Genomic DNA, 23,459 nt, shown 5'->3' with positions numbered 1-23,459 from the left:
CTGGACAGTGTGGCCAGCAGGAGCAGGGAGGTCATTCTGCCCCTGTACCCTGCACTGGTTAGACCACACCTTGAGTGCTGTGTTCACTTCTGGGCCCCCCAGTTTAGGAGGGACATTGAGATGCTTGAGCGTGTCCAGAGAAGGGCAACGAGGCTGGGGAGAGGCCTTGAGCACAGCCCTACGAGGAGAGGCTTAGGGAGCTGGGATTGGTTAGCCTGGAGAAGAGGAGGCTCAGGGGAGACCTTATTGCTGTCTACAACTACCTGAGGGGTGGTTGTGGCCAGGAGGAGGTTGTTCTCTTCTCTTCTCTCAGGTGGCCAGCACCAGAACAAGAGGACATAGCCTCAGGCTGTGCCAGGGGAGATTTAGGCTGGAGGTGAGGAGAAAGTTCTTCCCTGAGAGAGTCATTGGACACTGGAATGGGCTGCCCGGGGAGGTGGTGGAGTTGCCGTCCCTGGAGCTGTTCAAGGCAGGACTGGACATGGCACTTGGTGCCATGGTCTGGCCTTGAGCTCTGTGGTAAAGGGTTGGACTTGATCTATGAGGTCTCTTTCTACCTTGGTGATACTGTGTGATGCTGTGACAGAGCAGGAGAATCATAGAATGGTCTGGGTTGGAAGTGACCTCCAAAGGTCACCCAGTCCAAACCCCCTGCAGTCAGCAGGGACATCTTCAACTAGATCAACTTGCCCAGAGCTCTGTCCAGCCTCACCTTGAATGTCTCCAGAGATGGGGCCCCAACCACCTCTACAGGAACCTGTTCCAGTATTCCTCTACACTCATGTTGCAGAACTTGTTCCTAAAACATCCAATCTAAATCTCCTTTTCTCTCATTTCTCACCATTGCCTCTCATCCTATCACTACAGGCCTTTGTAAACTGTATCTCTCCATCCTTCTTGTAGGCTGCCTTCAGGTACTGGAAGGTTGTTATTAGGTCTCTCTGGAGCCTTCTCCAGGCTGACCTACCCCAGTTCTGTCAGCCTGTCCTTGTGCTCCAGCCCCTGATTATTTCCATGGCCCTGCTCTGAACCCACTCCATCAGTAATAAGCCTCCTGTACAGCTGACACTTGATTTCCAACCAGAATATCTGCTCTGAGCTTTTCCACTGTGCCAGGTCCACGCTGTTCCCTTAGGAGTGGCTGCTGCCTGTTTGTTGGAATGGATTCTCTTGGTATACATTAGTGGAGTAGCACATGCTCCGTGCCTGGGAGCTGGTAGGTTGCAACAGATACATCCAAAATGAAAAGGTACCTCTGTAAGTGGAGAACATGGCTGTTATTTTACTGCATGATAATTGAGATATATCAACATGAGTGTCTTGAGATCAGTGCTTGATCCCAACTGCTGCCAATTCCTCTGCCATGGCTGTGTTTGGAACACAATGATATTAACGTCTGACTGGGGCAATCAAAGCAGTGTCAAACTTTATCAAACAGCTTCTAGAACCTTTAATTAATGAATGAGTTTGCTGTAGCAGTTTTTAAAGTGACAGTATAGCATTGTCCTCAGCCTGATTTAATCATTGGATATCACTTTTCCTCCTTAAGAGAATCCATTTCAAAGGTTAGAGTCAGTCAGGATGCTAATTCCTACACTTGTCCAAAAGAATTGTGACCAGACCATCATCTACACCACCATAAGCTAAAGAAGAACAGGTCCTCCTGTTTGGTAGTCATAATTTCTCCTCTTCCTAAGTAAAATCAAAAACTCCATCTGCTGTATCTCCTGCTGCCCACTGAGGTCTTGGTGTTGCCAAGGACATGGCTTCATCCATGTGTTTGTCAGAGGCACTGCAACCAACTCGGGTGGGTGGACAATTGTTGTCAGTGATCAAATGCCATTCTGAGACACTGCCTCCTGAGTTTAACTCCTCAGGACAGTCAGGTGCTAGGAGTAGGAGATTGCAAGCTGGTGAAAGCCTTTCTTGGTAATCTTCTAGAAAAGCCAGGATGAGGCACTTGGTGCCATGGTCTGGTTGACTGGATAGGGCTGGGGGATAGGTTGGACTGGATGAGCTTGGAGGTCTCTTCCAACCTGGTTGATTCTATGATTCTATTCTATTCTCTTCAGATCAAATCAGTGGGCAGCCAGTCACCAAACTCATATCATTGGCCAAGTTGCAAGAACATTTGTGACAGGGAGTAGGATATTGGTCAGCAGGCACCATATAAATTCCACTTGTCCTGCACAGGATAAATCTTCAACATGTATGAGTTTCTTGTTAAATTAATAAGCTTCTGAGCACCTCTGCATCATCTGCATCTTCTGCCAGGGCAAGGAGACAGCTGGTGGCACTGCAGACAGTGGCCAACAACAGCTTGTCCCATCTGCTCAGGTCATCCAGCAGCAGGATGGACTGGAACAGGGGGGACAGCAGCAGCAGGAGGTGAGGAGCAGCTTTTCTCCCTGACGCAGTCATGGTGGAATGTCAGTTGAGTGCCAAGGACAGGATGGGATGGTGTGGGACAGGACAATGAGCTTCCCTCTGCTGGGGCCAGCTGCAACACCACACAGCTGCAGCCTCATCATCACCCTGTGTCAGAAGCTGCTGCTGGCAGGTCCACAGCACACATCTGCTGGTGGGAGCCAGGCTACCTTTACAAATCCCCCTCTCAGGTCTGCAAGGTGAGCTTCTTTTGCAACGTGTGGCAGCCCCCACTGACACACTTGGTGCACCTGAAGGATGGGCCTGGCTGGCTCAGCAGCATGGGCCCAGAAGCAGCAGGAGAGGCAGCCAGCAACCTGCAGTCTCCTGCCCCATGGAGCCCATGGTCTTGTCTGGAGTGCTGAGGAAGAGGGGCACTGCCTGCCTTTCACTCCTGTGGCACAAGAGGAAGCAAAGGCATCAGCTTCCATCCTCGGGCAGTAGGCCACAGTGGCCAGGCAGAGAGCCTAGCACATGCCCACACAGCCCCACAAGCTGTGCCATGGCTCTGCACCTGGCCTGGTCGCCTGGTGAGCAGCACACAGGCCATCCTCCCTGCACAGCAGGACCACACAATCTAGCACAGGTCACAGAGGAACAGATCCAGACAGGTCTTGAAAGTCTCCAGAGAAGGAGACTCCACGACCTCTCTGGGCAGCCTGTGCCAGGGCTCTGGGACCCTTACAGTAAAGAAGTTTCCCCTTGTGTTGAGCTGGAACCTCCTGTGCTGCAGCTTCCATCCATTGTTCCTTGTCCTGTCACAGGGAGCAGTGAACAGAGCCTGTATTCCCTCACCACCAGTCCTCAGATACTTGGAAACATTTATCAGATCCCCTCTCAGTCTTCTCTTCTCCAGACTAAGCAGCCCCAGGTCCCTCAGCCTCTCCTCACCAGGCAGTGCTCCTGTCCCCTCATCACCCTTTTAGCTCTCGCTGGACCCTCTCCAGCAGATCCCTGCCCCTCTTCAACTGGGGAGCCCAAAAATGAAGGCAGTATTCAAGATGAGGTCTCAGCAGGGTAGAGTAGAGGGGAAGGAGAACCTCCCTTGATCTGCTGAACACTCTCTTCTTAATACACCCCAGGATCCCACTGGCCTTGGCCACAAGAGCACATTGCTGTCCCTAAGCATTGATGAAAGCATTTAATGACTTGGAGCTGAAAGACTGAAAGGAGTGGGCAGGTAGATGAAGGGAGCTTAAAGCAACCATTCAATATTGATTACTCACCCTTTCATCCAGGAGAAGAAAGGGACACCTACGTGTTTCAAACCATTTAAAGAGGGAAATTGTGCACTGGAGGGAAATATTTTGACAGAAGGCAGCCAGAAGGTCTCATCAAAGGCAGAAAAGGGTAAGAAAAGAGGGAAGTGATTGCTATGAGATAAGCCCAGCACTGGCAGTTTAGAGGATGGCTATTATTAGCCTGGTTTCATGGAAATGGGGCTTTTGCCATCTGCTGTCTGGGTCCAGGAGGCAATGGGAGCTGATGTCTGCAAACTCAGAACTGAAATCCTTTCTTGCAGTGAGACAGCTGCTGTTTTGCAGCCCAGTGATGCAGGTGGGCACACAGAGGAGCTGTAGGTCAGTGCATCTGGGAGAGCAGCAGCCGTCTGCACTTGCAAAGCCAAGCCCAGCTCTGGATGAGAGTGTGATGGTTTGGGAGTTACCCACTCCCCAATTAAGAAAATCACCCAGACTAGACTCAGACAGCTGGAAATGAAGGAATGAAGCTCTATGTACAGCTTAGCACAACATACAAGCAGATATACACAAATATATGCAGTAATATACACCTTGAAAGTAACACAGAAACACAGTACCCCCCCCAGGAAGCAATCGAAGGCCCCAGAAGGGCTCTCAACCCAAACCTCCCTCCCCCTTCCTCTTTCCCTCCCTTCAGAAACAACCAGATCGACCCACACACATCTCACCTGATCAATCTGGAGATCTGAGGTGAGTATCACAGTATCCCAGTATCCCAGTATCATCAGGGTTGGAAGAGACCTCACAGATGATCAAGTCCAACCCTTTAGCACAGAGCTCAAGGCCAGACCATGGCACCAAGTGCCACGTCCAACCTTGCCTTAAAGTGCCCCAGGGACGGCGACTCCACCACCTCCCCGGGCAGCCCATTCCAGTGCCCAATGACTCTCTCAGGGAAGAACTTTCTCCTCACCTCCAGCCTAAATTTCCCCGGCACAGCCTGAGGCTGTGTCCTCTTGTTCTGGTGCTGGCCACCTGAGAGAAGAGAGTAACCTTCTGGCCACAACCTCCCCTCAGGTAGTTGCAGACAGCAATAAGGTCTCCCCTGAGCCTCCTCTTCTCCAGGCTAACCAATCCCAGCTCCCTCAGCCTCTCCTCGTAGGGCTGTGCTCAAGGCCTCTCCCCAGCCTCGTTGCCCATCTCTGGACATGCTCAAGCATCTCAATGTCCCTCCTAAACTGGGGGGCCCAGAACTGAACACAGCACTCAAGGTGTGGTCTAACCAGTGCAGAGTACAGGGGCAGAATGACCTCCCTGCTCCTGCTGGCCACACCATTCCTGATGCAGGCCAGGATGCCACTGGCTCTCTTGGCCACCTGGGCACACTGCTGGCTCATGTTCAGGCAGGTATCAGTCAGCACCCCCAGATCCCTCTCTGTCTGGCTGCTCTCAGCCACTCTGACCCCAGCCTGTATCTCTGCATGGGGTTGTTGTGGCCAAAGTGCAGCACCAGCACTTGGAGCTATTGAAGCCATCCCCTTGGACTCTGCCCATCTGTCCAGGCGGCCAAGGTCCTGCTGCAGAGCCCTTCTGCCCTCCAACCCAGCCACATCTGCCCCCAGCTTGGTGTCATCTGCAAACTTGCTGATGACTGACTCGATGTTGTACAGGGATAACCCTCCTGGGGGCAGTGACCTCGAACCTGATTCCAGGTGGGCTTGGCCCCTCCCCAGAGGTGGGTCTGAAGACTAGCAGGTGATTGTGGTTTAGCCTACTCCCCCTTCCCCTTAAGATCCATAAAAGCAGGGGGACTGCTTGCTCTTGCTCTCTCCTGTGCCTTCTTGCTCACCAGAAATCACCATTCTTGTTTCCTGCTGCCCTTTGTCTCACCACGTGGCCAACAAAACCCATTGCAATCAAATCTGGTTGTGTGTTCACATGTTTTGTGTCTTGTTTTTCCTTCCCCTACACCTTAGTAACTTCCCTACCTCATCTACCTTTTATTTATTGTTAAACTTTTTCTTCTTTTGACTCCCAAATCACAGTGAGATTATTTATTTGGGCCCTGCTTTACCTTTCCTCTCTCTCCATCTAATTCCTTTTCATTTGAGAAAGAAGGGGGAAGAGGGAAGGGCATCCTATGAATTGTCATTGGTTCTGCCTACTATATTTGAGTCTCTGGGGGATTTAAATTAGAACCAAGACAGATGTCCAACAGAGACAACAAAGAGCTTAGAGGGAAAAGGGGTTAGGTGGATTAGAGAGTTAAAGGCAGTCAGCCCCAGAGAGCAGACTGCCAGAAAGAAGGCACAGCCCCAAGTGAAGAGCTGAGCAGTGTGTGTGTGTGTGAAGTGCCTGTCTTAGCTGTATTTTGAACATTTGTGTTTCTCAGCAGGAAACTGAGGGATATAAATTACTGTTGGGTTGGGTTTTTAACTTTCTTCTCACAGCTAAGGATTTCTCTCAGTAAAAAATTAGCCTCAAGCCAGCACAGAGAGAGTTTCCCTCCACTCCAGATCAGGAGTCCCAAAGCTTTGGCTTCCATCACCTTCCTGCGTAAACCTGTTCCAGTGACTCACTGTCCTCATGCTGAAGAACTTCTTCCTGCCATTTAATCTACATCTCCCCTCCTATAGCTTGGATTCGTTCCCCCCACTCCTTTCACTACCCAGCACCCTTAAAACTAGCTGAAGGGAGGCTGTAGCCAGGTGGGGTTGGGCTTTTCTGCCAGGTAAGCAGCAACAGAACAAGGGGACACAGTCTCAAGCTGTGCCAGGGGAAGTATAGGCTGAATATTAGGAGGAAGTTCCTGGCAGAGAGAGTGATTGGCATTGGAATGGGCTGCCCAGGGAGGTGGTGGAGTCTGTGTGGCTGGAGGTGTTGAAGCCAAGCTTGGCTGGGGCACTTAGTGCCATGGTCTGGTTGCTTGGCTAGGGCTGGGTGCTAGGTTGGGCTGGCTGAGCTTGGAGCTCTCTTCCAACCTGCTTGAGTCTATGTTTCTCTCTGGCTTTCTTGTGGCCCACTTCACCTCCTGGAAGGCCACAATAAGGTCACCTCAGAGCCTTCTCTTCTCCATACTGAACAGCCCCAACTCTCTCATCCTGTCCCCATAGCAGAGCAGCTCCATCCCTCTGCTCATCCTCATGGCCCTTCTCTGGACTTGTTCCAGCACCTCCAGATCTTTCCTGTTATGCTGTGCCTCAGGTAACATCTGGAGCAGCTCTTCAGCATCATGCCTGGGGCAGGATCCACAACAGTGGACAGCCACATGTGGCACATTGAAAGTCCCACAGCAAGGCCCTGAGCTGCCTTGCACAGGGCAGGGAAACTGAGGCACAAGCACATTTACTTCCCAAGCTCTGCTCATCAAGCTCCATGGTCACAATTTGGGCTAACCCCTCCACACACACACACATATCCCTGAGGGTCCCTGTGCATGATTTATGTCCCACCATGTTTCAGGGAAGGTGAAATTCCCACCTAGGCCATTACTCATCCCTCTCCAAACAACAGTCTCCATCCTTGTAGCCCCTTCAGGTACTGGCAGGCTGCTATTAGGTCTCCCCAGAGCCTTCTCTTCTCCAGGCTGACCAACCCTAGCTCCCTCAGCCTGTCCCCATCGCAGAGGTGCTGGTCAAGCTGTGCATGCAGGGTTCAGTGATAGCTCCCTGCAGGGTGATGCTGAGGGCTGGTCTGTGTTTTTTTTTCCTTGTAACCTCCAGCCCCAGGACCCCTTTGCATAATTTTTATCAATGATGAGTGTCACTTCCCAGACGGATGTTGCACAAAGCCCTGTGGTTTTCTCTGCACTTGCATGAGATCATGGTGGGAGCAGTTCCTTGAATTCCTTTCTGCCTGTGTTTACTTCTGTTCATGCTGAAGGCAGAAAGGCTGCCACGATCCCCTTCAGGGCTGCAAGGCACAAGGCTCCACGTGCCTGGCAGCCTCTCTCAAGAGAGATGCAGGAAGCATTGCACTGCCCTGCTTTAGGGTCGCAAGCACAGCCTGCTTCTGCCAGCTGGCAGGGCCTTGTCCTCAGGGTAGGCTCTTTGCAAAGCTGGAGATGATTTCCTACAGCCAGGTGCAGATTGAGGCAGTTAATATATGTGTCTGCTTTTCTTAGTGGGCTTGGGGACCAGAAGTGTTGCTGTCCTCCCACAAAAACTGAGGTCATCCCTTGTCTTCTAGTCTAAATGCATCCCAGGACACTGACTGGCTGCCCTGGCTGGACACACAACTCTTGCTGCTCTTTCCTCACTCTTCTTCTATCACTTATTTCTTTAAATAAGTTTGATTCATGGACCACTGGATGGATAAAGAATTGGCTTGGTGGCTGCACCCAAAGGGTGGCTGTCAATGGCTCCATGGCCAAGTGGAGGCCAGGGACAAGCAGAGTCCCTCAGGGACAGTCCTGGCACCAGGCATGTTCAGCATCTTTGTGGATGCCATGGACAAAGGCACTGAGGCACCCTCAGCAGATTTGCCAATGGCACCAAGCTGTGTGGTGTGGCTGACAGCTGGAGGGAAGGTTCCATCCAGAGGGTCCTGGGCAGGCTGCAGAAGTGTGCCCAAGCCAAGCTCAGGAGGTTCAACAAGACCAAGGGCAAGGTCCTGCAGCTGGGTCGAGGCAATGCCAAGCACAACTCCAGGCTGAGCAGTGAGTGGCTGGAGAGCAGCCCTAAGGAGGGGGACTTGGGAATGCTGCTGGAGGAGAAGCTCAGCAGGAGCCAGCAGTGTGCACTTGCAGCCCAGAAAGCCAAGCAGAGCCTGGGCTGCAGCAGAAGTGTGGCCAGGGAAGGTGATTCTCTCCCTCTACTGTGCTCTGCTGAGACCCCACCTGCAGTGCTGCATCCAGTGCTGGAGCCCCTGGGACAAGAGGGCTGTGGAGATGCTGGAGAGTGTCCAGAGCAGGGCTAGAAGGATGCTCAGAGGGCTGCAGCTGCTCTGCTGTAAGGGGAGACTGAGGGAGTTGGGGCTGTGCAGTCTGGAGAGGAGAAGGCTCCCAGGTGACCTTCTTGTGACCTTTCAGTATCTTAAGGGGGCTACAAGAAAGCTGGGGAGGGTCTTTATAGGCTGTCAGGTAGTGATAGGCCTTGTTGCCCTTCTCTGGACACCTTCCAGCACCTCAACATCTCTCTTGAATTGACCAGCCCAGAACTGGACACAGCACTCAAGGTGTGGCCTGAGCAGTGCTGAGTACAGGGGCAGAAGAACCTCCCTTGTCCTGCTGCCCACACTGCTCCTGGGCCCAGGATGCCATTGGCTCTGCTGCCCACCTGGGCACACTGCTGCCTCATCTTCAGCTACTATCTATCAGTACCCCCAGGTCCCTTTCCTCCTGGCTGCTTTCCAGCCACTCAGTCCCCAGCCTGTAGCACTGCTTGGGGTTGTTGTGGCCAAAGTGCACAACCCTTCACTTGGCCTTGCTATATGTCATCCCATTGGCCTCTGCCCATAATGCAGGCCTTAGTGTCATGTTTGCTTGGCACTGACTCCCCCTGTCCCCTCCTGCTCCGTGTGAGTTTGTCCTGCTAATCAGCAGAGATTCAGAAGTGGCCACAGCACTGACTCAAGTGGAAGGGAGGTGAATCTCTGGGGCCTTTATCTTTGACTGCATCTGCCTTATCTATCTCTGTGGCACTTGGGGTTTTTTTTCCCCTCTTCTCAACTATGTGCACCAAATTTGGAGCCTGTTGGGTCCTTGCCCATAACCTCTTGGTTTGCTTATGCAAAGGCAAGTCAAAACAAGGTGGCACCTTTGGGTCCTTTGCTTCCCTTCATCGTTAAAGGGCTTTTATTGTGTTATTGTTCATCAGATTTGAGTTTGCTGGGGTCTTCTGGTTTCCTCTGCTTCTTCCCCTTTCCCTCCTGAATTTCTGCTGGATTAGAAAGTCAGCTGCTTGCAGAGGTCTTCCATGGCAGGAGTAATAAACCCCTAAGTCATTTCTTCACTCTCTCCTTACATCATTTAAACTCTGTTCTTATCCCGAATGCTTGGGCTAGGGGCTCCTTGAGGTCCCTTCCAAACTGGCCTTCTGTGAATCTGTGAATCAGTTCCTGACTACTTAATTCCTTCAACAAAAGCTCTCTGCTTTTGCTGAGCTGCAGTTTTGTGCAACTCACGGAACCCCTCTCAGTTCCAGTTAGAATGGAAAGTGTTTCATCAGCATCCAGTCAGGAGTCTCATCCGGCTCTCTTCCAGATAAAGAACTGAAAGTGTGACCAGCCTCTTCTGCAGCACAGAGGAAACACTTTCACCATTTCCATCAGAGAGGAGCCCTGCAGGGCTGAGATTTGCTGTGCTCCCCAGCAGGTGAGGAGCTTCCCTCTCTGCTTGCTGCTAAAAGCAGTGCCCACAGCTCATCACACCTCTGCTTGTCATAGAATCATAGAATCATAGAATCAACCAGTTTGGAAGAGACCTCCAAGCTCATCCAGTCCAACCTAGCACCCAGCCCTATCCAATCAACCAGACCATGGCACTAAGTGCCTCAGCCAGTCTTTTCTTGAAGACCCCCAGGCACGGTGCCTCCACCACCTCCCTGGGCAGCCCATTCCAATGAAAATCACTCTTGCTGGGAAGAACTTCTTCCTAACATCCAGCCTGAACCTGCCCTGGCACAGCTTGAGATTGTGTCCCCTTGTTCTGTTGCTGGTTACATGGGAGAAGAGCCCAACCCCACCTGGCTACAGCCTCCCTTCAGGTAGCTGTCGACAGCAATGAGCTCTGCCCTGAGCCTCTTCTGCAGGCTGCACACCCCCAGCTCCCTCAGCCTCTCCTCAAAGGGCTGTGCTCCAGGCCCCTCCTCCAAACACCTTCCAGCACCTCAACATCTCTCTTCAATTCAGGAGCCCAGAACTGGACTCCGCACTCAAAGTGTGGCCTGAGCAGTGCCAAGTACAGGGGCACAAGAACCTCCCCTGCCCTGCTGCCCACACTGCTCCTGATTCTCTCCTTCTGCAGACTGAGCAGGAGGACTTCCCTTACAGGCCATCCAATCCTCACTGTTTCTGCAGTGTTTCCAGCATGGAAGTTGGACTAGATGAGCTTTGGAGGTCCCTTCCAGCCCAAAGCATTCAATGGCTCTGTGAGAACACTGCCTTTGGCCATGTCACCAGCAAAAAGGGACAAACCTGAGACCCCCGGTGCCTTCAAGGTCAGGACAATCTTGTTCCTGCATGATCCTTTCTCTCCTAGGTGTCCATCCAAGCATCAGTGCCCCCACTGGAGATGGACATGTGTGCAGCACAGGGACTGCACATGGTCTGGTTGATTGGACAGGACTGGATGATAGCTTGGGCTGGATAAGCTTGGAGGTCTCTTCCAACCTGGTTGATGCTGTGCCTAGGTTCTGTATCTCCACTGGAGCAGGGTGTGCAGTGGTCTGTGTGGCCCCACGAGGCATCAGCTGGGGCTTGGCTCCTGGCAGTGGTTTCCTGCAGCAGTGGCTGGAGGTGCCCATGCCATGGCAGTGCAGCTGGGCTGAGCTGTCCATGGAGCAGCTCCTCAGGCCCCTGACGCCGTTGCAGAGCAAATCCCTGCCTGGAGCTTGCTGGTGCTGCCCAGTAGTTCTTCCCTGAGAGAGTCATTGGACACTGGAATGGGCTGCCCGGGGAGGTGGTGGAGTTGCCATCCCTGGAGCTGTTCAAGGCAAGGTTGGACGTGGCACTTGGTGCCATGGTCTGGCCTTGAGCTCTGTGGTAAGGGGTTGGACTTGATGAACTGTGAGGTCTCTTCCAACCCTAATGATACTGTGATACTGTGATGCTGTGATGCTGTGATGCTGTGTGATACTGTGGCTGCCTGCTTGGGCGCTCTGGCCACAAAGCTGGGTGCCACAGCCTGGCTGGTGGCTGATGAGGCCATTGCAGCAGTGGCAGGGGTGGTGTTGGGGCTGGGGCTGTGACCCGTCCCCGTCGGGCACCCAGCTGCAATGTGAAAGCAGCAGGCCCGTGGCCAGCACTTCCCCTGCTGCGGTTTCCCTGCCCTCTGCAGCTCAGCAGATCCGGGCCGTCTTGCCATGATTTCCCTGGTATTCTTTGCTCATCTCTCTTCCCTGAAGCCCGGTGCCCGCCCAGCGGCTGGGGATAAAAGGAGGGCACTGCCTCGGGGCTCAGCATCGCCCGGAGGAGAGACCTGCACCTCCCAGCTCTAGCCCCGCTCGCAGCTGCCTGCACTCCCGCAGCACCATGAAGGTCCTGGCAGCTGCCCTGCTCGCTCTGCTCCTCGTTCTCTGCTGCTCCCCGTCTGAGGCCCATCTCGGTGAGTCCAGCAGCGCTGCTGCATCCCCCCCGGGGCTGGCTGTGCCATCTGCCCGCAGGAGCTGAAGGGGCAGCCGGGCACTGCCAGCCCTGCCAGCGGGGACCCTGGTGCCTGTGGGGAGGGTTGGGGGCAGCAGACCATCAGCAGCGTTGAGCAGCAGGCTTGCAGCCAGGGCTGCCCTGGGGGGCACTGCAGGACAGGGGATGCGCAGCGCTGGCAGCCCTGAGCGCTGGTGGGGGGCAGAGCCTGTGCTGTAGCCTGGAGCCTCACCGCGGCTGTCTGCCCGTCCTTCTGCCCTGACAGACGGCGTCCCCACCACCTGCTGCTTCAGCTACCATCCGCGCCGCGTCCCACCGAGCCTCATCCTCTCTGCCTACACCACCAGCAGCAACTGCGCCCAGCCGGGGGTGATGTAAGTACCCATCCCTAGTGGGGGCGGTCGGGATGCGGTGGCTGGGGAGGTGCCCGGAGATGCTGGGGACGGACACAAGAGACGAGCCCTCGGCTGGCGACCTTTGGGCTGCTGCCTCGGCCAAGCAACCCAACAGGAGCTCTCTCCTGGCAGCCTGGTGACCAAGAAGAAGGAGCTGTGCGCCGACCCCCGGCAGCCCTGGGTGCAAGAGCGTCTGAGGCGCTTCCAGTCCCTGCAGAACTGATCCCTCCCTGCTGCCTCCCACCGCGGCTTCCAGACCCCCCAGCCCTCAAGACGACCTCAGCCTTCTGCCACGGGAACCTGGATTCTATTTAACTTATTTAAGTTAAATTATTGTATCTTTTTTTTTGTTTGTTTGCTAAGAAAAGAGAAAATGCCTTTGAAAAAAAGAAGTTGTTGAACTGTAGGAAAGTGTTAACTTAAAGGAAACTTATTTAAGCCAGGTCAGTGTAGTCTGTTCATCCTTTGACAGGAGTCACTTCTGATGGGTAAATAAAGTGTTTGTGCTGTCAACCCCTCTGGGTGTCTCTGTGAAGTCTCTGATGGAGCCCTGCTGCGGGAGAGGGTGAGGAGCAGGGTGCCAGGGAGGAAGGTTGGGTGGAGGCAGGAGCTTGCTGACTCCACAGCCCTGTGGGAGCAGTTCAGAAGTGCTGGGTCTAAGTCCTGAGGAGGAGGACAGGAATTTTCTGCTGGACGAGCATCTCCTTGCCACATAGAAGCATAGAATCAGGCAGGGCTGGAAGAGAGCACAAGGAGCAGCCAGTGCCAACCCCCCTGCCATGCCCAGGGACACCCTACCCTAGAGCAGGCTGCACACAGCCTCAGCCAGCCTGGCCTCAAACACCTCCAGCCATGGGGCCTCAACCACCTCCCTGGGCAACCCATTCCAGCCTCTCACCACTCTCCTGCTCAACAACTTCCTCCTCACCTCCAGCCTCACTCTCCCCACCTCCACCTTTGCTCCATTCCCCCCACTCCTGACACTCCCTCACAGCCTCAAAAGTCCCTCCCCAGCTTTTTTGGAGCCCCCTTCAGATGCTGGCAGGCCACAAGAAGGTCCCCTGGGAGCCTCCTCTGCTCCAGCCTGCACAGCCCCAACTCTTTCAGTCTGTGCTCACAGCAGAGCTGCTGCAGCCTCTGAGCATCCTCCTGGCCCTGCTCTGGACATGCTCCCACACCCCTGGGGTATTGCCTATGCCCCTTGAGGCAGCACCCACACCCCTCATGCCTGCTCTCAGCCTGCATCTCCTATGGCACCTGCTGTTGCACCTGATGTTTGTCATGGAGCAAAGCTGGAGTGGGCAGGTTCAGCCTGGATGTGAGGAGGAAGTTGTTGAGCAGGAGAGTGGTGAGAGGCTGGAATGGGTTGCCCAGGGAGGGGGTTGAGGCCCCATGGCTGGAGGTGTTTGAGGCCAGGCTGGCTGAGGCTGTGTGCAGCCTGCTCTAGGGTAGGGTGTCCCTGGGCATGGCAGGGGGCTTGGAACTGGCTGCTCCTTGTGCTCCCTTCCAACCCTGACTCATTCTATGACTCTGTGATTCTATGGTCTACTGTTGGCTGCCCTTTGAGTGCCTCTAACAGTGGCAGTGCCCATCACTGTGGCAGTGCCCATCACAGTGGCAGTACTCATCACTGTGGCAGTGCCCAGCACAGTGGCAGTGCTCATCACAGTGGCAGTGCCTCTCACAGTGGCAGTGCCCATCACTGTGGCAGTGCCCATCACAGTGGCAGTGCCTCTCACAATGCCAGTGCTCATCACTGTGGCAGTGCCTCTCACAATGCCAGTGCTCATCTCTGTGGCAGTGCCCATCACAGTGGCAGTGCCTCTCACAATGCCAGTGCTCATCACAGTGGCAGTGCCCAGCACAGTGGCAGTGCCTCTCACAATGCCAGTGCCCATCACAGTGGCAGTGCCCATCACATCTCCTCAGGGCACCCCTGCAGCGTGAGCTGTCAGTGGGGCCTGACCAGGTGCTGAGGGGCAGCTCTGATGGAGTTTGGGCCAGGGGTCTCCATGTGCTAGGACAGCTGAGGAGCACGGGAAGGCTTCTCCTCATGGCTTGTGCCTGCCTCTTTGCCCTCTCCCTGGTCGCTTCCCCACAGCCCGCATGGGCACGGCTTGGCCCTGCACCCCCCTGGATGCCCTCGCAGACACATGGTTGGTGCTGCAGCTCTTCCTGGCCCCTGTCTGACTGCAGCACTTTCCCATCAGGTAGGACTGCAGGGTCTGCCCCCCCAGAGACACTCCCACAGCCAGCTGCTCGCACACGTGAGTGAGCTCAGGTTTAATTCCCTTCAGCTGTTGCACGAAGAGCAGGGGTGGAGGTGCTCCCCCTTCCCCCTCTGCTGCTGCCAGGCTGATGGGCACAGCCCCACTGGCAGGCTGCCGTTGCCTGTGAGGGGTACAGGCAGCTGCCTACCTGCAGAGCAGGGCTGAGAGCACAGGGGCTGGCAGCAAGCCTGGACCCCAGCACCCTGCAGGGTGGACAGATCCTGTCCCAGAGGGGTGCCAGGGGTGGCAAAGGCCCTTTGCCTCGGAGGAGCTGGTGAGGGTGGTCACAGCATGTTGGGGCAGTCTCCAGGTGTGAATCCTCTGCCAAGGGGCTGCCTCCAGTGTCCCATCTCCCACGGAGGGGGCTCCCTGCAATGCCTCCGGCTGCCCTGCTAGCTGGGGATGGAGAAAGAGCTGACCTGGAAGCTCTGCTGGTACTTCTTCACCCAGGCCCTGCTCGCCTGGGTGCAGATCTCCTTCCCACTTTTCACCCTGAAGCTGGGGCAGAGAAAAGAGAGAGTCAGCAGGGAAGATGGAGATCCCAGGGCTGAGTTTCTGAGGGGCTTGGAGAAAGAAAGGATCAGGACTAGAGCCATCAGAGCCAGGCACAGAGGCTGGCAGGGTCTAGAGGGGCTTTAGCCAACTCCAGGGCTGGGTTTCTGAGGGGCTTGGAGAACCAAAGGATCAGGACTGGTCCCATCAGAGCCAGGCACAGAGGCTGGCAGGGTCTAGAGGGGCTTTAGCCAACCCCAGGGCTGGGTTTCTGAGGGGCTTGGAGAACCAAAGGATCAGGACTGGTCCCATCAGAGCCAGGCACAGAGGCTGGCAGGGTCTAGAGGGGCTTTAGCCAACCCCAGGGCTGAGTTTCTAAGGGGCTTGGAGAAAGAAAGGATCAGGACTGGAGCCATCAGAGCCGGGCACAGAGGCTGGCAGGGTGTAGAGGGGCTTTAGCCAGCCCCAGGGCTGGGTTTGTGAGGGGCTTGGAGAAAGAAAGGATCAGGACTGGTCCCATCAGAGCCAGGCACAGAGGCTGGCAGGGTGTAGAGGGGCTTTAGCCAGCCCCAGGGCTGGGTTTAGGGTACTCACATCACGGCTTGGTGAGGGCACTCGGGGCTGGTGGGGTAGCAGGCAACGATGTTGTCCCTCTTGATCCTGCGGGTGTGGAAGTTGAAGCAGCACTTGTGGGGCACGGCTGGGGCTCCTGCTGGGACAACACGAGCTGGGCATAGCCTGCAGATGCCCACCTCCCACCCCAGCCCTCCCACTGCTGGCAGAGGGCAGCCCCCCAGCACCGCACAGAGCTGTCCCTGTCCCCTAGCCCAGGGGCAGTGGGGGGGCGGGGGGGTGGGGGTGGCAGTGCTCACTCTGAGCCAGGCTCTGGCAGTGCAGCGCCGCGAAGAGGAAGAGGAAGGCACAAAGCATCCCTGCCGCCTTTGCCATGCTGTGTCTGCAGGAGGGCTGCTCGCTGGTGCCGGGGCAGAGCTGCCTTGTGCCAGGGGCCGGGCTGAGGGCTGGCTTTTATGGACAAGCTGCCTTCCCCCCGGGGCCAGCAGCTGGGGGGGCAGAGGGAGGGAGGAAGGACCTGGTCCCTTGCCAACGGCCCAAATCACAGAGGATGAGCAATGCTCATCCCCTGCCAGCACAGCCCTGGGAAGGGAAAAGAAAACCCCACTTGATCCTGGGCTGTGCTTTTGGCCCCCTGATGGGTTTGAGAGTTTTTCTTGAGCTCCTGTTTCCACATTCCCATTCCCCCCACACAGGCTGTGTGCCCTGTGGCAGGAGCACCAAGGTGAGCAGGAGGGTGTGGGACCTCCCCTGGATGGCATCAGGGCCTGGCTTAGCAGCCTATAGAGTGCCCAGCACAAACACACACTCCCAGTGGGCCATGCCCTCCTTCTGCACTGCAGAGTTCTGCTTCTCAGCACTTTGCATCCCAGCCCAGGGAGCAAACAGTCAAATACCAGCCCAGCTCCTACAAAAAGCCCCAGAGAAATAGCTTCTGTTTGGTTGCACCAGTGATGTACACAGCTCTCTGCTGGTTTTTGGGGTGCTGGCCCCATTTCCCTCCCCCCAGCACCAAGGCAGACTCTCATGTTATTAGCTGCGTTGAGCTGGGAAAGGCAGAGGCCAGTTTGAGGCTTCCCCAGCAGAATTTGCCTGAGAGCAGCTGTCCAAAAAGCTTCCCCTCCCCCCAGCCCTGGAAAATGCCGAGGCACATCCCAGCTGCCGGCAGCTGGTGGGAAGCAGTGTGGGGTGCAGATGCCCACGCCCAGCAGCCACGTCCTGCTGCATGGAGCTAGGGATGCCAAGGTCACCCTCTCACTGCTTTGCCCATCCTGGGTTGCAGCCCCGTGGTGGAGATTCAGCTGGGGAGGGCAAGAGGTGCTGGACCAGGCAGCAAGCTGCTGTGATCACAGTATCACAGTATCACAGCATCACAGCATCATCAGGGTTGGAAGAGACCTCACAGATCATCAAGTCCAACCCTTTAGCACCGAGCTCAAGGCCAGACCATGGCACCAAGTGCCACATCCAGTCCTGCCTTGAACAGCTCCAGGGACGGCGACTCCACCACCTCCCCGGGCAGCCCATTCCAGTGTCCAATGACTCTCTCAGGGAAGAACTTTCTCCTCACCTCCAGCCTAAATCTCCCCTGGCACAGCCTGAGGCTGTGTCCTCTCGTTCTGGTGCTGGCCACCTGAGAGAAGAGAGCAACCTCCTCCTGGCCACAACCACCCCTCAGGTAGTTGTAGACAGCAATAAGGTCTGCCCTGAGCCTCCTCTTCTCCAGGCTAACCAATCCCAGCTCCCTCAGCCTCTCCTCGTAGGGCTGTGCTCAAGGCCTCTCCCCAGCCTCGTTGCCCTTCTCTGGACACGCTCAAGCATCTCAATGTCCCTCCTAAACTGGGGGGCCCAGAACTGAACACAGCACTCAAGGTGTGGTCTAAGCAGTGCAGAGTCCAGGGGCAGAATGACCTCCCTGCTCCTGCTGGCCACACCATTGCTGATGCAGGCCAGGATGCCACTGGCTCTCTTGGCCACCTGGGCACACTGCTGGCTCATGCTCAGGCAGGTATCAATCAGCACCCCCAGATCCCTCTCTGTCTGGCTGCTCTCAGCCACTCTGACCCCAGCCTGTATCTCTGCATGGGGTAGTTGTGGCCAAAGTGCAGCACCCTGCACTTGGAGCTATTGAAGCCATCCCATGGGAAGAGAGAGCCAGCTCCATGGCAGCACTGCATGAGTCCTTCTCTCTTCTCTGCTCCACAGCCAGTTCCCAGAAGTCAGCCTCAATTCCTCTGGTTCCAGGGCTGTGGTTATGTGATGCCACAGGGCTGGTGGCCGTGCACAAGGAGGGGGAGCCATGGGTTCGTGTTTCCATGCCTGGCTGGTGGAGCAGAGGCCCTTCTCATCATCCCAGTTCCCATTTCATCACTCCCCTGAGATACCCTGGGGAGCAGAGGAAAGCAGATGCCCCTGGTCCTGCTCCAGTGCAGCTGCCTGGCTTGCTTTTCCCTTCTGAGATCTCTCCCTCCCTCTTGTCCCCTTTCTCAGTGAGGAGCTTCTGGGCCAGCTGAGGTGAATGTGGCCTCTGAAGGGGAGAAAATGTTCCCAGTGAAAAGAAAACGAAACAGAAACAGCAGGCAAACAAAAGAGGCTTTCCTGAGCTGGGAAAGGCCCCTCTTAAAGACTGGGAAAAACAGGAGAAACACTGGGATTGATCAGGCAGGGGGATTCCAGTGATGACATTCCTGGCACCTCTGGCCTTGGCTCTGGATCTGCCCCACAGGCTGAGCAGACCCTGCAGGTGGGGGATTTTGGAGAAGAGAGGATTTGCAGCCCAGGCTGGCAGCCCCTGAGCACTCCCCAGTCCCTGGGGCTCACCTGCACCTCAGGAGGAATTGCATCCCACTTCCCTTCCCCACATGAGCCAGGCTCTGCTGGCTGTGCACAGACCTGGCATCAGAGCCAGGATGGCTGTGGGGAAGAGTCAGAGGCACAACCAGATTCTCTTGGAGGTCTTCATGAGCTTAGGAGAGGAGAAACTGCTCCTCAAGCTGTCCAGCTCATCAGCTCAGAATCACAGAATTAAGCAGCTTGGAAAAGACTTCTGAGGTCATCAAGTCCAACCTAGCACCTGACACCTTCTAACTAACTGAACCCTGGCACTAGTGCCTCATGCAGCCTCCTCTGAAACTCCTCCAGGGATGGGGACTCCATCACTCCCCAGGCAGCCCATTCCAATGCCAGTCACTCTCTCTGCCAGGAACTGCCTCCTCACATCCAGCCTAGACCTGCCCTGGCACAGCTCCAGGCTGTGTCCCCTTCTTCTGCTGCTGGCTGCCTGGCAGCAGAGCCCAACCCCACCTGGCTACAGCCTCCCTGCAGGCAGCTGCAGACAGCAATGAGCTCTGCCCTGAGCCTCCTCTGCTGCAGGCTGCACCCCCCCAGCTCCCTCAGCCTCTCCTCACAGGGCTGTGCTCCAGGCCCCTCCCCAGCCTTGCTGCCCTTCTCCAAACACCTTCCAGCACCTCAACAGCTCTCTGCAATTGACCAGCCCAGAACTGGACACAGCACTCCAGGGGTGGCCTGAGCAGTGCTGAGCACAGGGGCACAAGAACCTCCCTTGTCCTGCTGCCCACATTATTGCTGCTGCAGGCTCCACTGTGTTTGCTGCAGAGAAGGGCACAGGACATGGACAGAGCCTCCTCTGTGATGAGCAAATCATGCTTGGGGGTGGCCCCATGAGTCCTCCAGCCCCACACACAGTCTGGGCTGAAGCCCACCCTTTTTCTTTTCTTTTCTTTTCTTTTCTTTTCTTTTCTTTTCTTTTCTTTTCTTTTCTTTTCTTTTCTTTTCTTTTCTTTTCTTTTCTTTTCTTTTCTTTTCTTTTCTTTTCTTTTCTTTTCTTTTCTTTTCTTTTCTTTTCTTTTCTTTTCTTTTCTTTTCTTTTCTTTTCTCTTTTCTTTTCTTTTCTTTTCTTTTCTTTTCTTTTCTTTTCTTTTCTTTTCTTTTCTTTTCTTTTCTTTTCTTTTCTTTTCTTTTCTTTTCTTTTCTTTTCTTTCCTTTTCTCTTTTCTTTTCTTTTCTTTTCTTTTCTTTTCTTTTCTTTTCTTTTCTTTTCTTTTCTTTTCTTTTCTTTTCTTTTCTTTTCTTTTCTTTTCTTTTCTTTTCTTTTCTTTTCTTTTCTTTTCTTTTCTTTTCTTTTCTTTTCTTTTCTTTTCTTTTCTTTTCCTTTTCTTTCCCTTTCCCTTTCCCTTTCCCTTTCCCTTTCCCTTTCCCTTTCCCTTTCCCTTTCCCTTTCCCTTTCCCTTTCCCTTTCCCTTTCCCTTTCCCTTTCCCTTTCCCTTTCCCTTTCCCTTTCCCTTTCCTTTCCTTTCCTTTCCTTTCCTTTCCTTTCCTTTCCTTTCCTTTCCTTCCTTCTCTTCCTTCACAGTGAGCTCCTTCCAGCACTCACAGCTCTGCCTTTGGACTTGGCTGCAGAGCACAGTGAGGAGCAGAGCTGCTGGAGGCAGGCCACCAGACTCCATCTCCAGCTGACCCCCCTCTCAAGGCCATGTTGTGTGGTCCTGAGAATCACAGAACCAGAAGCTTTGGTTTCAAATGGATCTCCAAAGGTCGCCTAGTCCAACCCCCTCTGCAGTAAGCAGGGACAGCCTGGACTAGACCAGGTTGCCCTAGAAAAACTGTGCCCCAGCCCCAGTTTCAAACACATTTCTCATGCTACAGCAGTGGTGAACAGACTGGAAGAACCTGCAGCCACATCTCCAGGCTGGCACCAGCCTCACATCACTCTCACTCATTGAACCTGGGTGCAGCAAAAGGCCCACAGCAATGCTCCCTGGCTGTGGGAATCTGGAGCCCAGTAGGAGCTGTGGCATCATCTGGCTTTCATAGAGTCACAGTCAGCCAGGCTGGAAGAGAGCTCCAAGCTCACCCAGCCCAACCTAGCACCCAGCCCCAACCAACCAACCAGACCATGGCACTAAGTGCCCCAGCCAGGCTTGGCTTCAACACCTCCAGCCACACAGACTCCACCACCTCCCTGGGCAGCCCATTCCAATGCCAATCACTCTCTCTGACAACAACTTCCTAACAACATCCAGCCTAGACCTGCCCTGGCACAGCTTGAGACTGTGTCCCCTTGTTCTGTTGCTGGGTGCCTGGCAGCAGAGCCCAACCCCACCTGGCTACAGCCTCCCTGCAGGCAGCTGCAGGCAGCAATGAGCTCTGCCCTGAGCCTCCTCTGTTGCAGGCTGCACCCCCCCAGCTCCCTCAGCCTCTCCTGATAGGATTTGTGTTCCAGGCCTCTCACCAGCTTTGGAGAGCCCTGGGGGGAAATATCACAGGGATCCAGGGCTTGGTCCTGGGATGATTCAGCAGAGCATGGTCCTAATGCCCATTACCCACTGCTGCCACCCTGCCCTGCCACCCAGCCTGGAGGTCATCCAGAGAGGCCAACAAGTCCCTAGTGTGACTCTTTAAACGATTTTTACCTCTAATTCCTGAGTGCAGAGGATTTTGTGAGCATCTTACTTCCTTTAGTGCAGTTTATTCTTACCACCACCACCACCAATAAGTGCTGCTTCTTGCCTCTCAGGTCACTGGGAAGGTGCAGCCTGCAGAAGTCAGGGTGCAGAGAAGGAAGCAGAGAGTTTGTCTGAGTTTTAATCAGCTTTCCAAGCAAGGTCAGTCCAAGGCAGCCAAGATCCTGAGGCCAAAGAACATGAGGAATGAGTCAGGCAGCACAGAGAGGAGGGACACCAGGGGAAAGTTCATCCAGGGACAGCTGAGAGAGGATGAAGCTGCAGGGAACAGACCACCCCCATGGGTATCACAAAGCACCTTTCCTGGAGAGGGACCAGCATGCCAGAGGAAAGGGTCCCTTTGGGCACCCTGAGCCTCTGAAGCACAGCTTTAGGTTGAAAACCTTTCCCTTTGGGGCTGCTTCCCTCCTTATGAGGCACAGGGCAACCTGCATCTAACCTCCTGGTACTGGCAACTGGGAAAGAGGGGAGGGAGCTGCCCCAGCACAGCTACCAGACAGGAGCAGAACATGAACTCCAAAACCAAGAGAGGGCTCCAAAACCCCAGAGTTCTGCATCAAAAGGCCACACTTTGAGTGCTGTGTCCAGTTCTGGGCTCCTGAATTCCAGAGAGCTGTTGAGGTGCTGGAAGGTGTTTGGAGCAGGGCAGCAAGGCTGGGGAGGGGCCTGGAGCAGAGCCCTGTGAGGAGAGGCTGAGGGAGCTGGGGGGGTGCAGCCTGCAGCAGAGGAGGCTCAGGGCAGAGCTCATTGCTGCCTGCAGCTGCCTGCAGGGAGGCTGTAGCCAGGTGGGGTTGGGCTCTGCTGCCAGGCAAGCAGCAGCAGAAGAAGGGGACACAGCCTGGAGCTGTGCCAGGGCAGGTCTAGGCTGGATGTTGTTAGGAAGTTCCTGTCAGAGAGAGTGATTGGCACTGGAATGGGCTGCCCAGGGAGGTGGTGGAGTCTGTGTGGCTGGAGGTGTTGCAGCCAAGCCTGGCTGGGGCACTTAGTGCCATGGTCTGGTTGGTTGGTTGGGGCTGGGTGCTAGGTTGGGCTGGCTGAGCTTGGAGCTCTCTTCCAACCTGCTTGATTCTATGATTCTAAGATAGTTTGGGGCCACAAATGACTGTTCATTTTCACAAGTATTTTCTGAAATCACCAGCCCAGGGAGGAACAAACACCAATGGAAGAGGAATTCATCTCTCCTGGGAGGAACAAACACCAATGGAAGAGGAATTCATCTGTCCTGGGAGGAACAAACACCAATGGAAGAGGAATTCATCTCTCCTGGGAGGAACAAACACCAATGGAAGAGGAATTCTTCTCTTCTGGGAGGAACAAACACCCAATGGAAGAGGAATTCTTCTCTCCTGGGAGGAACAAACACCCAATGGAAGAGGAATTCATCTCTCCTGGGAGGAACAAACACCAATGGAAGAGGAATTCTTCTCTCCTGGGAGGAACAAACACCCAATGGAAGAGGAATTCATCTCTCCTGGGAGGAACAAACACCAATGGAAGAGGAATTCATTTCTCCTGGGAGGAACAAACACCCAATGGAAGAGGAATTCTTCTCTCCTGGGAGGAACAAACACCCAATGGAAGAGGAATTCATCTCTCCTGGGAGGAACAAACACCAATGGAAGAGGAATTAATCTCTCCTGGGAGGAACAAACACCCAATGGAAGAGGAATTAATCTCTCCTGGGAGGAACAAACACCAATGGAAGTGGAATTCTTCTCTCCTGGGAGGAACAAACACCAATGGAAGAGGAATTCTTCTCTTCTGGGTCCATGCCAACTTATGTTCCTTCTCCTGGCACCGCTCCACGGTGGGGGAGCAGGACTGGTGTGGCTGTAGGAGCCCCAGCACAGCTGCCTGCTCCCCTCAGATGAGTCATTCCTGGACCTTCTCCTAGAATACTTCTGCAGATGCTCCCCCAGGGTGGCTGTGGGAAAACTTTTCCTCCTGCTGCCCTGCTGGGCCTGCTGCTGGGAGGCTGAAAGTGAGCAGTGCTGGACGTTGCACCAGCTGTGGGGGTGAGCCCTGCTGGTGTGGGGATGGTGAGGGCTGGGTCCCACTGGCCCTGGCTGCTTTTGGGGACCCCTCATGTCAGTGACCAGACCATGAGTCAGACAAGGTGCTGGTCCATGAGACACCTGTGGCAAGGCTGGATGGGTGCCTTGGCTCTGCCAGAGTGGGCAGGGTGGGCAGAGAGCAGGATCTGGGCTGCTGGCAGGACCTGGGGGGCTGGCAGGATTTGGCTCACTGGCAGGATCTGGGACACAGCAGCAGTGGAAGGGATTCTGCAGCCCTCCAAGGCTCAGCTGATGCTTTTCCT

General features: G+C 54.8%; 2 protein-coding genes across 2 annotated transcripts; one reads left to right on the top strand and one right to left on the bottom strand.

Annotated features, from left to right (window-relative positions):
- Positions 1–11,763: 11,763 nt before the first annotated feature.
- Positions 11,764–12,832, top strand: LOC135187509 (C-C motif chemokine 3-like). Its single transcript, XM_064166273.1, has 3 exons — positions 11,764–11,892; positions 12,196–12,304; positions 12,458–12,832. The coding sequence occupies exons 1-3, from the start codon at positions 11,820–11,822 to the stop codon at positions 12,546–12,548; spliced, it is 273 nt and encodes a 90-aa protein (XP_064022343.1). The 5' UTR covers positions 11,764–11,819; the 3' UTR covers positions 12,549–12,832.
- A 1,793-nt stretch (positions 12,833–14,625) lies between these two features.
- Positions 14,626–16,054, bottom strand: CCL13 (C-C motif chemokine ligand 13). The gene is made up of 3 exons (XM_064166403.1): positions 15,960–16,054; positions 15,682–15,796; positions 14,626–15,093 (listed from the first exon to the last, which is right to left on the bottom strand). Exons 1-3 carry the CDS (start codon positions 16,033–16,035, stop codon positions 14,988–14,990), a joined length of 297 nt encoding a protein of 98 aa, XP_064022473.1. The 5' UTR covers positions 16,036–16,054; the 3' UTR covers positions 14,626–14,987.
- Positions 16,055–23,459: the final 7,405 nt, after the last annotated feature.

Source organism: Pogoniulus pusillus, chromosome 27 (assembly GCF_015220805.1).
Source record: "Pogoniulus pusillus isolate bPogPus1 chromosome 27, bPogPus1.pri, whole genome shotgun sequence".
In the NCBI taxonomy this organism is placed as follows: Eukaryota; Metazoa; Chordata; class Aves; order Piciformes; family Lybiidae; genus Pogoniulus; species Pogoniulus pusillus.
Note: the sequence above shows the minus strand (reverse complement) of the source record. Positions and strands in the feature narration are given on the sequence as shown.